The sequence below is a fragment of the Artemia sp. Qi Xiang Cuo genome, chromosome 2 (genome assembly GCF_049724085.1).
Source record: "Artemia sp. Qi Xiang Cuo chromosome 2, ASM4972408v1, whole genome shotgun sequence".
Lineage (NCBI taxonomy): Eukaryota > Metazoa > Arthropoda > Branchiopoda > Anostraca > Artemiidae > Artemia > Artemia sp. Qi Xiang Cuo.
This window is the reverse complement of record NC_142795.1, coordinates 3,994,867-4,009,070: the sequence shown is the minus strand read 5'-3', so window position 1 is coordinate 4,009,070 and position 14,204 is coordinate 3,994,867. Positions and strand designations below refer to the sequence as shown.

General features: G+C 36.8%; 1 protein-coding gene across 4 annotated transcripts in view; it reads right to left on the bottom strand.

Annotated features, from left to right (window-relative positions):
- The window catches only part of LOC148954819 (pseudouridylate synthase 7 homolog), a 90,381-nt gene that overhangs the window by 58,876 nt on the left and 17,301 nt on the right, over positions 1–14,204 (bottom strand). For all 4 annotated transcript variants that reach the window (XM_089098762.1, XM_089098736.1, XM_089098754.1 and 1 more), the window contains exon 3: positions 5,438–5,648. In XM_089098762.1, the coding sequence (XP_088954888.1) occupies positions 5,438–5,648 (211 nt within the window). The remainder of the gene's footprint in view (positions 1–5,437; positions 5,649–14,204) is intronic.

Sequence of the window (14,204 nt, the reverse complement as noted above, 5' to 3'; positions counted from 1 at the left end):
CAGCTGGAACGAAACCTAAGTTCCATTATCCACGGTTGACTTTTAGTAGCCCAATTGATGTGAACTACCCAAACCTGGCAGTGCTGGACTTCAATAAACTAGTGGGTCTGCTTTTCAGGAATTTGAAAGATTTTAAAGCGCCCTGTAGGTGCAAGTGGGCAAATCGGAGGCTCTAAGAGAAGTGAAATACAATAAAAACAACGAAGGATTTGGCCCTATGGCCGTAATGGCTTGACTTATAGCGGTTGAATTCAGGCACTTCCAATTAGCTTCTTTTGGAGGCCAGTCAGTCAATGGGAGGGGTTGATTTATTTATGAATACAGAGAAATGTTGTTAAATGATTACGTTTCTCATAGCAAAATCGTTTCAATTAACGAAAATAGGCAAAATAAATATTTAAATTAAAATCAACTAACAGTAACACTGGGTTTATTTAAAAATAAAGTATACATCTTCGATTCCCTGAAGCAAACTTGTACGGGAGAAAACTCTCCTAATAAATTAAAAAAAAAAAATAATAACAAAAAAGAAAAAAAATCATAATTAGAGTTCAACTTACCGGACCCGAAAACCACCGAACCTCCAAACAGCACCCATCAAATTTATAATATTTATATTCATTTTCATTTTCAGCTGCAACAAACCCTCCTCAAAAACTTAACTTAACTGGCCCAGAATAATCAATCCAAAATATACACATCAAAACAATGGTTCTTTAACAATTTACGAAATTCCTGCAAACCCCCAACATTCCTCAAATCCTCTGGCAAACTTTCCCAAACTAACGGAACTACATGGCGAATTAAAAACCTAGACCTAGACGTGACCATAGCTGGTCTTCGCACCAACTGAGAAGATCGTGTCAAATGATCGTGAATAGTAGACGCAAGACGAAATATTCCTGAAAAACATGAAGGTAACTCCGAAGCTAAATACTTAAACATAAACAAAGCATTATAGAATACGCATATTCCTACAAACGGTAGAATTTTATACTCGTGGTAAAGATGCATCGCCGATACAGATAGGTCAACTTTATTACCATACAAAACTCTAATTGCCATATTCTGCGTTACACGGAGCGGATGGAGGTGGGTTACGAATATTTTCGACCAAACTATAGAACAGTAAATGAGAAATGGGTAAGCCATAGAAAAATACAACATTCTGAGAATTTCACACGGAAAAATATACCTAAGTTTACGAATAATATCAATATTACGAGACAATTTGCTGCTAACAGATGCAACATGGTCTTTAAAACTAAGGCTTTCATCAATAATAACACCTAGGAATCTAGTACTAGTAGATCTTGCAATAGTATGGTGTCCTACTTCTATCCTATTAATCCATGGAAAATGACCAGTAATTCTACCATAAATCAAATAATTTGATTTATGGTAGATTATGATTATCGTATAAAAATTCGACTTATTATGATTCAGTTTCAATTTATTTACTCGCATCCACTTTTCAATCGAAGAAATACCTTGTTTCAATATAGACATCAACTAATTTTCAGTTCTAGCAGCTACAGTAAAATGAACGTCATCAGCCAAACATGGTAAGAATTCCTTTAGTATCATAAGTATCAAGGTCCAAAGAACAAGAAACATGGCTTGAAGCTCTACAAAGGTCATTAGTATAAACCACGGAACCCTGGGCTACTCCAATCGTAATATGTTCAATTTTAGATGTAACTCCATCCGTCACGACACACTTTCCACTAAGAAAACTAACTATCATTTTCAAAAAATCGCCACGCATACCACTACTATATAACTTTTGAACTAGTATATCATGATCCACAGAATCAAATGCTTTAATAATATCCAAAAATATCAAACCTATCTTCAGACCCTTGTCTAAAGCATCATTAATAAAAGTTGTTAAAAACAAAACTGCATGCTGTAGAATGATGACTCCTAAACCCAAACTGACTAGAACTAAAAAATAATCTTTTCTCGAAAAAACTTATCATCCTACCATGAATCAACTTTTCAAACACTCTAGAAATAAATAGCAGTAAAGAAATCGGTCTATAATCAGTCTATAATCACTAAAACAATTCTTATCCCCTCCTTTAAATATCGGGATAACATTCGCGCACTTTAGACAATCAGGAAATATTACTTACTTACTTAAGTCCCATCCGTTCTTGAAGGTAGTCTTGGGGCCTCTTTCTTCGTAATGGCGTGGATGTGCCTTTTGTATGCTTCACGGTCTTCTGCTAGGCGAAGAAGGTCTGAGAGGCGGTGAGGTGCAAAGTTTTCCTTCCACCTTTTTGGGGGACGACCACGAGGACGGGAACCGTGAATTTGGCCTTCGAAGGGGATTTTTGGGAGACGGGACCGACTCATCCGTTGTACGTGACCGAGCCATCGAAGTTGATGGAGCTGGATCTTCATGAGAATTGTTTGTTGTACTCTAAGGTGGTCGATAAGTTCGACATTTGAGATTCTATCAAGGTAAGTGATCCCGGCGATGCGGCGGAGGCACTTAGTTTCAAATGCTGCGAGTCGACGGTTGTCATTTACCTTCAGCGTCCATGTTTCACATGAGTATATTGCGATGGGGATGATCAGGGTATCGAAAAGTCGTGTCTTAAGCCGCAGACACAAATCCTTGCTTCGCCATATGGGCATAAGGGCCCTGAAACTGGAACTCGCGAGGGCGAGACGTCTTTTAATGTCTTTTGATAGACTGTTGTCGCTGGTGATCAGACTGCCGAGGTAAGGGAACTCGTCGACCCACTGTATACTCTCTTCATTAAGTTTCAGGTCTGGCTTAACTGTATCCTGCGGCTTTCGTGAGCAGCACATAGCCTTTGTTTTTGATACATTTATGATCGTTCCAAGAGAACTAGTGGCTTCGAAGACGTCGTTAGCAACGGCTTTTAGATCCTCGTGTGTTTCAGCCATTTCGTCGATATCGTCGACGTAGGCTAGATTATCTGTCTGAACACCCCCTATATGTGCGTCGCAAGTTGTTTCCACCAGGGATAAGACTGCTGTGAGGAAAAGGTTGAAGAGCTCTGGAGACAAGAGGCATCCTTGAAGGACACCTGTGGAAGTCCGGGAACTGTCAGAGAGACCTTCACTAGTCGTGGAGTGACTCCCAAATCTTGAGTACATATATTTGGTAACATCTATTAGGTTTCGTGGGATTCCGTAATGGAGGAGGATATACCATAGGCCATTTCTCCAAATAAGGTCAAATGGTTGCCTAAAGTCGATGAAGAGCTGCTACAGGTCGCGACCTAATTCCAAATATTTCTCTAAAATTTGGCGAACAGTGAAAATTTGGTCAACGGTCGATCTCCAAGGGCGAAAACCGGCTTGGTATTCTTGGATGACTAAGGATGACACGGCTCTGATCCGTTGGAGTATAATTCGGGAGAAGATCTTAGCAGTTTGACTTGTTAGGCTAATAGGACGGTAATTATCACATATCGCCTTTGACCCCTTCTTGTGTATTGGAACAATTGTGGTTTCACACCAAGAAGCTGGGAAATGACTCTTTTGCCAGGCAGCTGATATAATCTTGTGGAAAAGATCTATAAGTGGTTCACACCAGACTTTCAGCAGTTCTGCCTGTATTACGTCTGGGCCAGGGGCCTTGTTAGTCTTCAGCGCTTGGATGGCATCCTCGACCTCAGAATGGAGAGGAGGTGGGCTGGGGTATGAGACACTAACGGGAAACAGGTCCAGGACTGCAGGGTTTGGAAGGATTTCAGGATTAAGCTTTGCTTGGAAATGCTCCATCCATTTCGATCGGATACCTTCTGTGCTTCATATCTGGGAGCCGTCTTGATGTAACAGTGCACAAGAACCGAGACATTTCTTGCTTGTTAGCTCACGAACTCTCTTATAAAAGAAGTATGAGTCGCCTTTCTTAAAATCAGACTCACACTGTTCGCATTTGTATTAAATGTAGGGCCAACGGGCTGTACGGGTGGTTTTTTCTACAGCACGTTTCAACTGCTTATATCTGTCCCTGCTCTCTCTGTCTGACCTGTCATTGTGTTTTCGTTTCTCAGTTCATAATAAAATGATTTCATTGGTTATCCAAGGCTTTTTATCACCCTTTTTAGTTCCTAGGGCAGACATCGCTACTTTGCTGATGATCTTAGAGGAGTCTGTGACGAGCTTATCAGGAAATATTCCCGCTCTTAAAGAATTATTTATCAGTCTTAAAAAATGACTAGATATAACAGGTAAAATCGACTTCAAAACCTCCAATGAAATAAAATCGCTTCCTGATGCACCATTTTTCATATTTTTTATAACCTCAAATAATTCATCAAGAGTTACAGATTTAAGGTTCGCAGACACACAATCTTCAGGTAGGAACTGACGGAAATCTCCATCTTGATCAAGTTCTGGCACCGATGATGACACACGTTACCAAATAGTAGCGAAGTGATTACACATCTCATCTACAACATTAGTATTCATTCCTATATTATCTGGACGGATCAAGCCACTACCAGGGCTAGTCACCGACTTAATAAATTTCCAAGTCTTACTCGGGTTACTCTAGACGTTTTTAAACTTAACCTTATAATATTCTACCTTAGCCTGTCGGAATACAGCATTTAACCTAATATTATAAACTCTATACATTTCTTTACAATAAGGATTATTGCTCCTTAATGACAGCTTATATGAAAAAAACGTCTTCTATTAATTGACTGTAACAAACTCTTTATAATATATACAAAAGAAATTAAGAGGGCGTCTTCTCGCCCTCCCATTATGTGCCTTGCACGACTTTAAAAAGATTCTCACAAATACAATAACAAAGAGTTCACTAACAAAAGTCAGGGCCTTTCCCTTTTGGAAAAGGAATGAGGAAATAAGAAAAAAGAAATAAAAGTCAGGGTCAAATCCTTTTGATTTCAGAAGACAAAACAACCCTGAAGAATTGAAAATACTTAATCATTAAACCAAGTTTTGAATCAAGGAAAGTAAATCTTTCAAATGGATAACTAATGAAGCAACATCTTCATGTCTAATTTAAAGCGAAATTCTTTTTTTACATTTTCTAAGAATATTTCTTTAAAAAAAACTTTTGTTTAATAAACTTCTGTTTATTAAAATTAAAAAGGTATTTTTCAATTTAAAGCGAAATTCTCACAAATCTTTTAAGAATATTTCTTTTTTTTTAAAAACTGAATATCAATAAAGAATGAATATTAATGGTATGTTTTTACTGGTACACAAACGGAGATACTTGTTTATTTCTAACCACCATTTAGCAAAAACACTATATTCAAATCTGATTCAAAAACAGATTGAGCCGAATGTTTTTCCACATTGAAACAATTGATTAACAATGCAACGTGAAACCAAGCTGTAAAAAAAAAGAATTCAACTTTTTTCCAAAACCTAACATTAGAAAGAAAACATTAACTATAAAATAGCAATCATTCACCTTTGCTTGATAACACCAATAAATCCACAATGCAAATTAACATAAGATTGGATTCCAACATCTTTTTCACGCCGAGGTGCCAATTGATTCTGGGCGTGTCTGGGCGTGTGACCCGATATCCCTGATTCTCCTGAACGATTTTTCGAAGCCTTTTCCTGTTCATTTGATCCATGATTAAAAGATCGTTGTAATCTTTGCGTTCCCTTTTTGTCTACGAAAAAAACGAAAAGTAATTAAAATAAATAGTGTAGTCTTGTCGCAATGTGAACCAGTGGTTCTGTCACAGTGGTTCCAAGCCTATTTTGGGCCACACCTTAAATACCATACCACGGGCATTTCTAAAGACTTAATGCCCTCCCTCGTGATAATTAAATTTTGTTAATAAAATTTTTACATGTATTAAAAGCTTAAAGCATTTAAGCTTCCTTTTAAGGAAGCTTAAAAGGACATTAACTGGTTATCTTTATACCAAGGCCGTATCCAGGGGGGGGGGTTTACCCGGTTTGAACCCCCCCCCCCCCCGAAATTTTTGACCGAGTCGAAAATAAGTCGAAAATTAGTATAACCTAGGTAAAAATTAGTAAAATTAGTCGAAAACTGAGTCAAAAATTAGTAACCCCCCCCCCGAAAAAAAATCCTGGATCCGCCCTTGCTTTATACTAATGAAAAATATTGCCTGAATACAACAACATCCTTTTATACGATGTATAACGCCATTGCAATACTATCATGCATATTTCTTTTTCTTTAAAAGCTTTTATTTGTGACATTACCCACATGATTTTTTTTTCAAATTAAGGCTCTAAAGTATAGTTAGCCGAAGAATGCACATCCCACCCATGACCCACCAAAATATTGTCATGTCCCACCAGAGGGACCTGCACCACAGGTTGTGAATAACGGGCTTAACGTCTAAAAGCATATTAACCCTATGAAACCCTCAAAATTACTAAAAATTAAAAACAATAAACAATAAAATATATAGAGTAGAGCCAAAATGGGATGCGCCTAGATTGCGTGATGTGTTTTATTACTTGGTGGAAAGTTTATTTTTGACCTTTAAATCCTGTAGCATTCTCCACAATTTATCTTGTGTTTTAATACATTTGAACTTGTGAACTACAATTAAATATGCACCAATGATTTTCTGATTTATTTACACATAAATTTTACGACTAAAATTTAAAAGAAGAGGGATTTAACACTCATTAATAAAGGTGTATGTTAGACTCAAGCGTCATTATTGATGTGACTATTTAAACTGATTTGTTCCAGGTTGATTCCAAACGCGTTTCACGAAAGCATCTTTAAAGCCACTTTTCTGTTTTTATAGGCTTGTACCATAATGCAACTAAACATTGATAAACTCATAATAATTTGGGCAGATACTAGCCCAAAACAGCAGCCCAAGTAAAAATACAAATAGTAGCACAAATACCATCCTAGTAAGCTCACAAATTACTAGAAATGAAAAAGAAAATAAAATTCATAAATTAGATAAATTAAAAAAAATAGTAAATAAAATAGTAATAAAAATATAAAAATAATAAAAAAAATTCATAAAATAAGCCCCAAATGAATAAGCTTTTAGAGATAAAATCCGGTATACGTGTCTGTCGATAGGATAATTAGTTCTTAGACCGGTAGGATTGGAAAAGAAACTGTAGAAAGCTCATATTGGAAGTATTGCTTCGTACCTGCTTATCAATCAATCAATTCATTTTATTCAATCAATCAACTCAACAAAATAGACTTCAATATACACTCCCCCCTAAGGCTCTATGGCCCGGAAAAAACAGGGGAGAAACAAAAATGAAACAAATACTTGAAAAAAAAAAACATTTTCAACATCATACATTCACACCTTTAAGAGACTCAAAACAAGAAAAAAAAATAAACAAACAAAAAAAAATAAGAAACAAAGAAAATCATAAAATACAATGATCCACAAAAAAAAAAAAAAAAAAAATAAATAAATAAAAAACGAAGCAGGGCTTCGTTCCAAGCCCTGTTCGAACCAAGCAATAAATTTATTCCGCGTGGACTACCCTATGATCAATCAATCAATCAATTTATTCAACCAATAAATTTACGACAAAAACACTTCAATATTGAACCCCCGTAAGGTCCTATGGCCAGAAAAAAAGGGGGAAAACAGAAATGGCATAAATACAAAAAAAAATAAATAACATAATGCATTTCAACCTTTCAAAGACTCAACACACATACACACAAAACAAAACAAAGAAGAGAAAAAAAAGCGATTTTATGAGACCTCCCCCCCCCCCCCCAAACAAAAAAAAGATGTAGGACAATCCAATAAATTAAACCAAATTCCAAATATATATTTGAAACCAAGCCACAAAAAATATTAGACAAACTCAGTACCCCTCACAACAAACGTTTCCAACCCAGGCTAGTGTCACCCCCCCCCCCCCAATAATAATAATAAAATTTAAAAAAATGTATATTTAAACATAAAAAATCAAGACATTACAAATTTCTTAAAATTCTTTTGAAAATACCAAACGAGTGACATTCTTGAGCTGACTCAGGTAGGCTATTCCAAACGATATGACAAGCAGTTAATGGATTAAAGTCAGACCTCATCGATGGAGTAAATAAAATATTAATATTCCTTAAATTGCGAAGATGATGCGAAGACCTATCAGTGACGAAAGAAGGAGTAGCTTGAAGGGCTGTGGGAACATTACCATGAATTTGATGAAAAGTGAAAGACGCGCACGAAAGGATGTAGAGAGACTGCAAATCAAGTAATGGGCTAGTTTGGTTAGATGTAGAACAATTTGTTTCCTGTATAAGCCTTCTTGCCTTATCATAAAAATTAGAAAGTGGTTTTAAAAAGGAAGAGAAAGTTGACATCCATATTGTAGGGCAATAAGAGACGTAGGACTGAACTAAGCAATGGAACAGAATTTTTAAAACTGATCCACGAAAAATGTGTTTTAGCTTCCTCAAAATTCCTAGACTCCTTGAGATCTTCATATTAATTAGTCCAATATGATGCTTGAATGAAAGGTTTTCATCGAGAAGAATACCGAGAAATCGGACATATCGTTCCTTAGGTCTACTGAGAGAGCCCCTTGAAAGCTGGATATTAGTTAACTCAGGGCACGCCAGAGAAATACGGGAAAAAAAATAAAAAACTTGACTTAGCAACATTTAGGGCAAGGCAATTTGCATCAAACCAAAGAACGACTCTCTCAAAAAGGCCAACTAATTTGGGAAGCATCTCAGACTCAGTTCCTACGACAGTACCAATGGTACTGTCATCAGCGAAAGCAACGAGTGTCCAAATCCTGCGAAAACGATGGATTTTTTTTAGCATTGAAAGATTCAGGATGACATAGGCGACAGCAAACTGTAGGTTTTTGATTCTTAACCGCAACTATAAGGTCATTAACATAAGTCAAAAACAGAAACGGTCCAAGAACCCTTGAAGAGCACCAAACTAAACTTCCGACGAAAAGCGGGAAAGGGAATCTACGGAGATAGTTCTACCTGACAAATAAGAATCAAACCAAGCATGAGCCTGTCCTCTTACACCATTTTGTGATAGCTTATACAGCAGAATCTCATGAGTTAAAGAGTCAAAAAGCCTTACGGACATCTAGGACTATAGCTGCAGGGATCAAACCAGAGTCAAGTGCGGTGTGGAGAAAATTTAAAAGAGTTACACACGCATGCTCCGTAGAATGTTTAGCTCGGAAGCCAAACTGAAAATCATAAAAAAATCTTTTAGCCTCTAGAAAAGCAAGTAGACGGGAAAGCATGGTCTTTTCAAAAATTTTGCTAAAAACAGACAGCTAAGATATAGGACGATAATTGGCTTGGTCACTTCTTGGTCCACCTTTATATAAAACAATTACTCTAGCTCGCTTAAGAGAACTGGGGAAAATCCCATTTTCAAAAGAAAAAATTATAAGCTTTGTCAATGGAGAAATAACTGAAGGAAGAATGAACTTAAATACCATAGCTGGAATACAGTCAGGGCCAGACAACGAAGAACCCTTCAAGCTATTTACAATCCTGGCTACTTCAACATCAGAAGCAGGATATGACACCATCGATTTGAGACAAGGCGGACCAAGATAAGATTTGTAATCTGGTTGTGACTGTGAAGACCTGACTGAAAAAGCAGCGATTTTCCCAATATTGGCAAAATGTGATGTAAATGCTTCTTGAACAGATGGAATACCCTCAACAACCACATCACCAACTACAAGACTTGGGGGGATAGACGGACCCGGAAATGAGAGTTTGAGGACAGGAATTGGTCACTTGCCAATTTTTTCGAATATATTTACCACAATCCGAGAATTTTTTGCAATAATAAAGGAATTTAGCCTTCCGGTATAAGTAATTCAAAACATTCCTGTAAAGTTTGAATTGCTGAAGACATGCAATATTTAAAGAGTGCTTTGCTGACTTAAAAACTTTCCAAAGATTATTTTTTCTTCTCCAACTCTTTAGAAGACCAGGGTTCATCCACGGATTAAGAGGAATAGATCTTTTTGACCTTGAAGTAGAGGGGGACAGAGCACATACGTCAAAAATACACTCCTTCACTGACTCATAAAAGGAACCAAAGTAACAAAAACCATTATCCTCACCAAAAACATTTCATGTCTTCTCAGCTAAATGGGATCTAAGGCGGATCAATTCATTCAAACCAAACCTAAAAAAAGCTGAAGCAGATGCTGGAGTGTCCCTATTCAATGTTTTTTCAAGGATAAAACTGGAAAATACAGGAAAATGGTCCGAAATATCACTCACTACATCAGAATTCCGAACCAAATTAAGAGACGAAAAAATGTTATTAATCAAAGACGCTGACGTATCAATTAAATGTTTTGCAATACAGGTTCTTGATAACACCCCCGCAGTGAGCATATCCGAGAGAAAATCCACCTTAGAGGAGGTAGCCATGTCAATAAAATTTAAGTTAAAGTCTCCCATTATTACAAGATCACATGGATGTCTGCCTATTAAATCCGAGGCCTCATCAAGGGCCTGAAGAAAAGAGGGACGGATCCACTGGGATATCTATAAACATTACCAATTATCAAAACCTTATTTTTTAATTTGATTTCAATAAACTGGGATTCAAAAACCCCTTTGTCATTCCTTGACAGATCGCTTCGAACAGTATAGGGAAAATATCAGAAATATACATTACTAGTCCACCCTTTGCCATCCTTCTGCGATTTAGTCGCTCCATTTTGTAACCAGGTATATCTAAAAGCATTTCATTGCTAGAATTAAGAAAAGTCTCACATAATCCGATAACATTGGGTCGCCCATCGAAACTATCTGCCTCAACTGATCAAGCGATGAGCATAGACGCTGAGTATTGAGTTTAAGGACCAAAAAATGATCATCTCGTCTAGTATCCCACTTTAAATCAGAAAAATACTTACTATTAATTGATTGGGAAGTATTTAGGGAATTTCTTTTAATTTGACCAATAGAATTGTTAATAATACTCAAAACATCTAAGGGGTTTCTTTGTAATTGAAGTAAGCGCTCATCAAGGGAGTAAAAATCCCCAGAGCCTGAGTTAGAAAAATTCATATAATTTAAAAGGACTAAGTATCAAACCTGCACCGCAACACACTCAAAATAAAATAAATAAAAAAATAACTAAGAGGCTATAAATAACAACAAAATATAAAAATAAATAAATAAAATCACAACAATCATACCAATACTGCAATACTGCAAGATACTAAACATATCTAAAAAAAAACAACACACACACACACACAAAAAACAACTTATTTTTAAACACACTCGGCTAGAGTATGAAATATAAAAATAAATAAATAAAATCACAACAATCATTCCAATACTGCAATACTGCAAGATACTTAACATATCTATAAAAAAAAAAACACACACAAAAAACAACTTATTTTTAAACACACTCGGCTAGAGTATGAAAACAAACAATAAAACATAAATAATCACCTTTTTCTAAGACACTAAAGGGTGTCAACAAGTGAGCGGATTCGTGTTGGGTGGCTATCACCCTGCTCACGTTTGTAAAAACGGCCACGATCAGACCACACGTTTCTTACACCATGTCTGTCTCTTGCGCCTTCAAAAATTGTTTTTTTCATTTTTGTAAGATATTCCGTGACAAATACGCCCGATTTCGCCAGCTTTGATTTCGCTCTGAAAACAGCATACGCCTTATCTTAAGTTAATAACTGGCGCAACAGTCGTAGCTGTCTGGATATCCCGGGCAGCATTCAAAAGTCTAAAGCGATTTACAGACAACAACTGTTCTTTCTGGACATTTACACCCATTTTCTTCAATATTTCAAGAACAGTAGTACCCAGGTCATTTCCGGGGTCCTGCTTCACTCAAAAAAAAAACCAAAGAATCAAGTAAACGCTCCTGTTCGTAATCATCCAGCTTTTCCTCAATAGTAGCCACCCGAAGCTCTAATGACTGAATCTGGCTATCCAGAGATGAAAACAGTTTTTCTATTTTCTCAAACTTTGTGTTGTATTCTAGAGTGATTGTGTCATATATTTCCGAAACAATCAGTTCAGGGTTCAGAGCAGCTTGTTGCGATGAGCCTGCTACTCCTGTCACGGAAACCACTTTTTCCTGTTAAGCTTTGTACCTTCATCTTGGGCTAAAGTAAGTTGCTTTCGGATTGCAGTTGATTCGCTCAAAGCAGTTAAATCAGTACCCGCGCCTTTCTCAGTTTTCTTTTTCATAAACTGATAGTAAAGATCCGGAGAAGATTCACACTCACAAAAAGCATGATTAACGCCTTTAGCGGTTTTTTTTCGAAGCTTCGGCATAATTTCCACTATATGAAAGAAGATTCTCTTCCACCACTGTCTGAAAGTCATGGGAAGCGTAGCAAAAAACAATGCATTTTGGCGTAGACTCTTTTTGATTTGTTATGTTAACAATCCGGACTGGCCAGAGGGGATATCCTTTGAACCGAGCTACCGGTAAATCTCCTTTCTGAAACTGTACCATGAATAAAAATAAAAATCCAATAAATCGAAAATAGACTTATCTTTAGCAGACAGGGTCACGTAATGCGGAGGAAGACATCCTTATAGGAGGAGGCCTGGTGGAACGTGGTAACCTGTCAGTTTTTTCCATCGTACTCCGGCATTCCAGATTTCTGCATTCAGATTATCCGTAGTAAAAATAAAAAACTGTCACTGCTATGACGTTATCTGGCAAACACTCCAATTGCACAACTTCTGTAATCACTGAATTAATTCAAGGTTACAGAATAAGTTCAAACAATTCAAAATTTCAGACAGGTGTGATCCCATTGAGAGCTAGTTCAATACTTATACGCCCAGTGGGGGTAGGGGTGACAACTGTCTCGTGGTCCCTGTGACTAGTGGGCACGATTATAGTCTCTATTACTGCTGATGTCAGTCACCACTTAACCACTGGCCAGTATGACTAGTGTCTGATCACGAGGCTAAGCATTTTGTGGAATGGGCATCGAGATCGGATGGATTGAAGCCAGTAATTGCTGACGTCATCTTGCATGGGGGTGGGGGGGGGGCCAGTCACTCTAGATATCTCAAGCACTAAATGTATCCCGAGGAGAATTCCAAGTTAGGGTTTCTCCATCCTAACAGGAAGTGGCACTTCCTGCTGATGGATAGGCAGGGGTGGATGACTCTTTCCTCGAGTTTTTCCTGCCCAAGTTGGTTTGAAGCTTGCGGTTTGGTTCTCGGGATGGTAGAAAACAATGTTGGACTACTTGACACTAACATAAAATCTTCTACAAAGGAGGAAAAATAGCCAACCCCAAATTAAGGCACTAATAGCCCTGCGCCTATTTCGTGACGTAAGCAATGGCCATTTGTGACCTGGACCTTGACTCACTTTTGAGAGGACACACATAACAATAATAATAACATAAGCCCAGTGGAGCGTCTGCAATATCTATGACACAGCAGGACCTATCCCCAACGAAAACTTATTTTGGCTTTTAAATTATGAAAAGAGGGGGGGGGGGTTCTTTTCAAGAACCTTGCTTGAAAAAAGACGGAAATTACTACCCTAAAATTAGTCCAAAATTTATGGAGTAACACCAAATGAAAAGAGCCTTTCAGGAAATGACAATGTTGATACTTGCTTAAGGTAAGACAAGTTCACAAAAGCAATTGATTTGAGGAAAAGAAAAACTCTTTATATGATCGTCCGTGTCTAAATAGCTTGTGAAATAAATTTACCAACTGGACTCTATACAAACCGAAATTATTATGAATGGAGAAATCAAGCCGAAAAACTAGGATTACAATAATCAATTAAGTTACACCTAAAATAAACAGAAATAATTACAAACAAGAGATAGGTTCTCCGTCCTAACGTACCATATTTATTGCTTCAAATATTATCAATTACTGTTTCTGAAAGTGTTTTTGGCTTAACTTTTTTCAAAACAATTGACAAGGAATGTATTAAGTAAGAAAAAAGCATTGGAGGACATTATTATCATATTTAAATTATAAAAGTGAAATAATTTTTTAAAATGTATTTATTCCAAATATTACCAACTAGTATTTCAGAAAGTTCTACATAGCAACGGATTTTCTACAAGCCTAAAAGAAAATCATTTGAAAGGAAGAAAACATAGGGAAAATTAATGTCGTGTTTTAATGGATCTACATAAAGAATTTCTTTAAAAATAATATAAGTCTGTGTGACTTAAACTTCTTAATATTAATTTTCGAACCTATTCTAGCAACC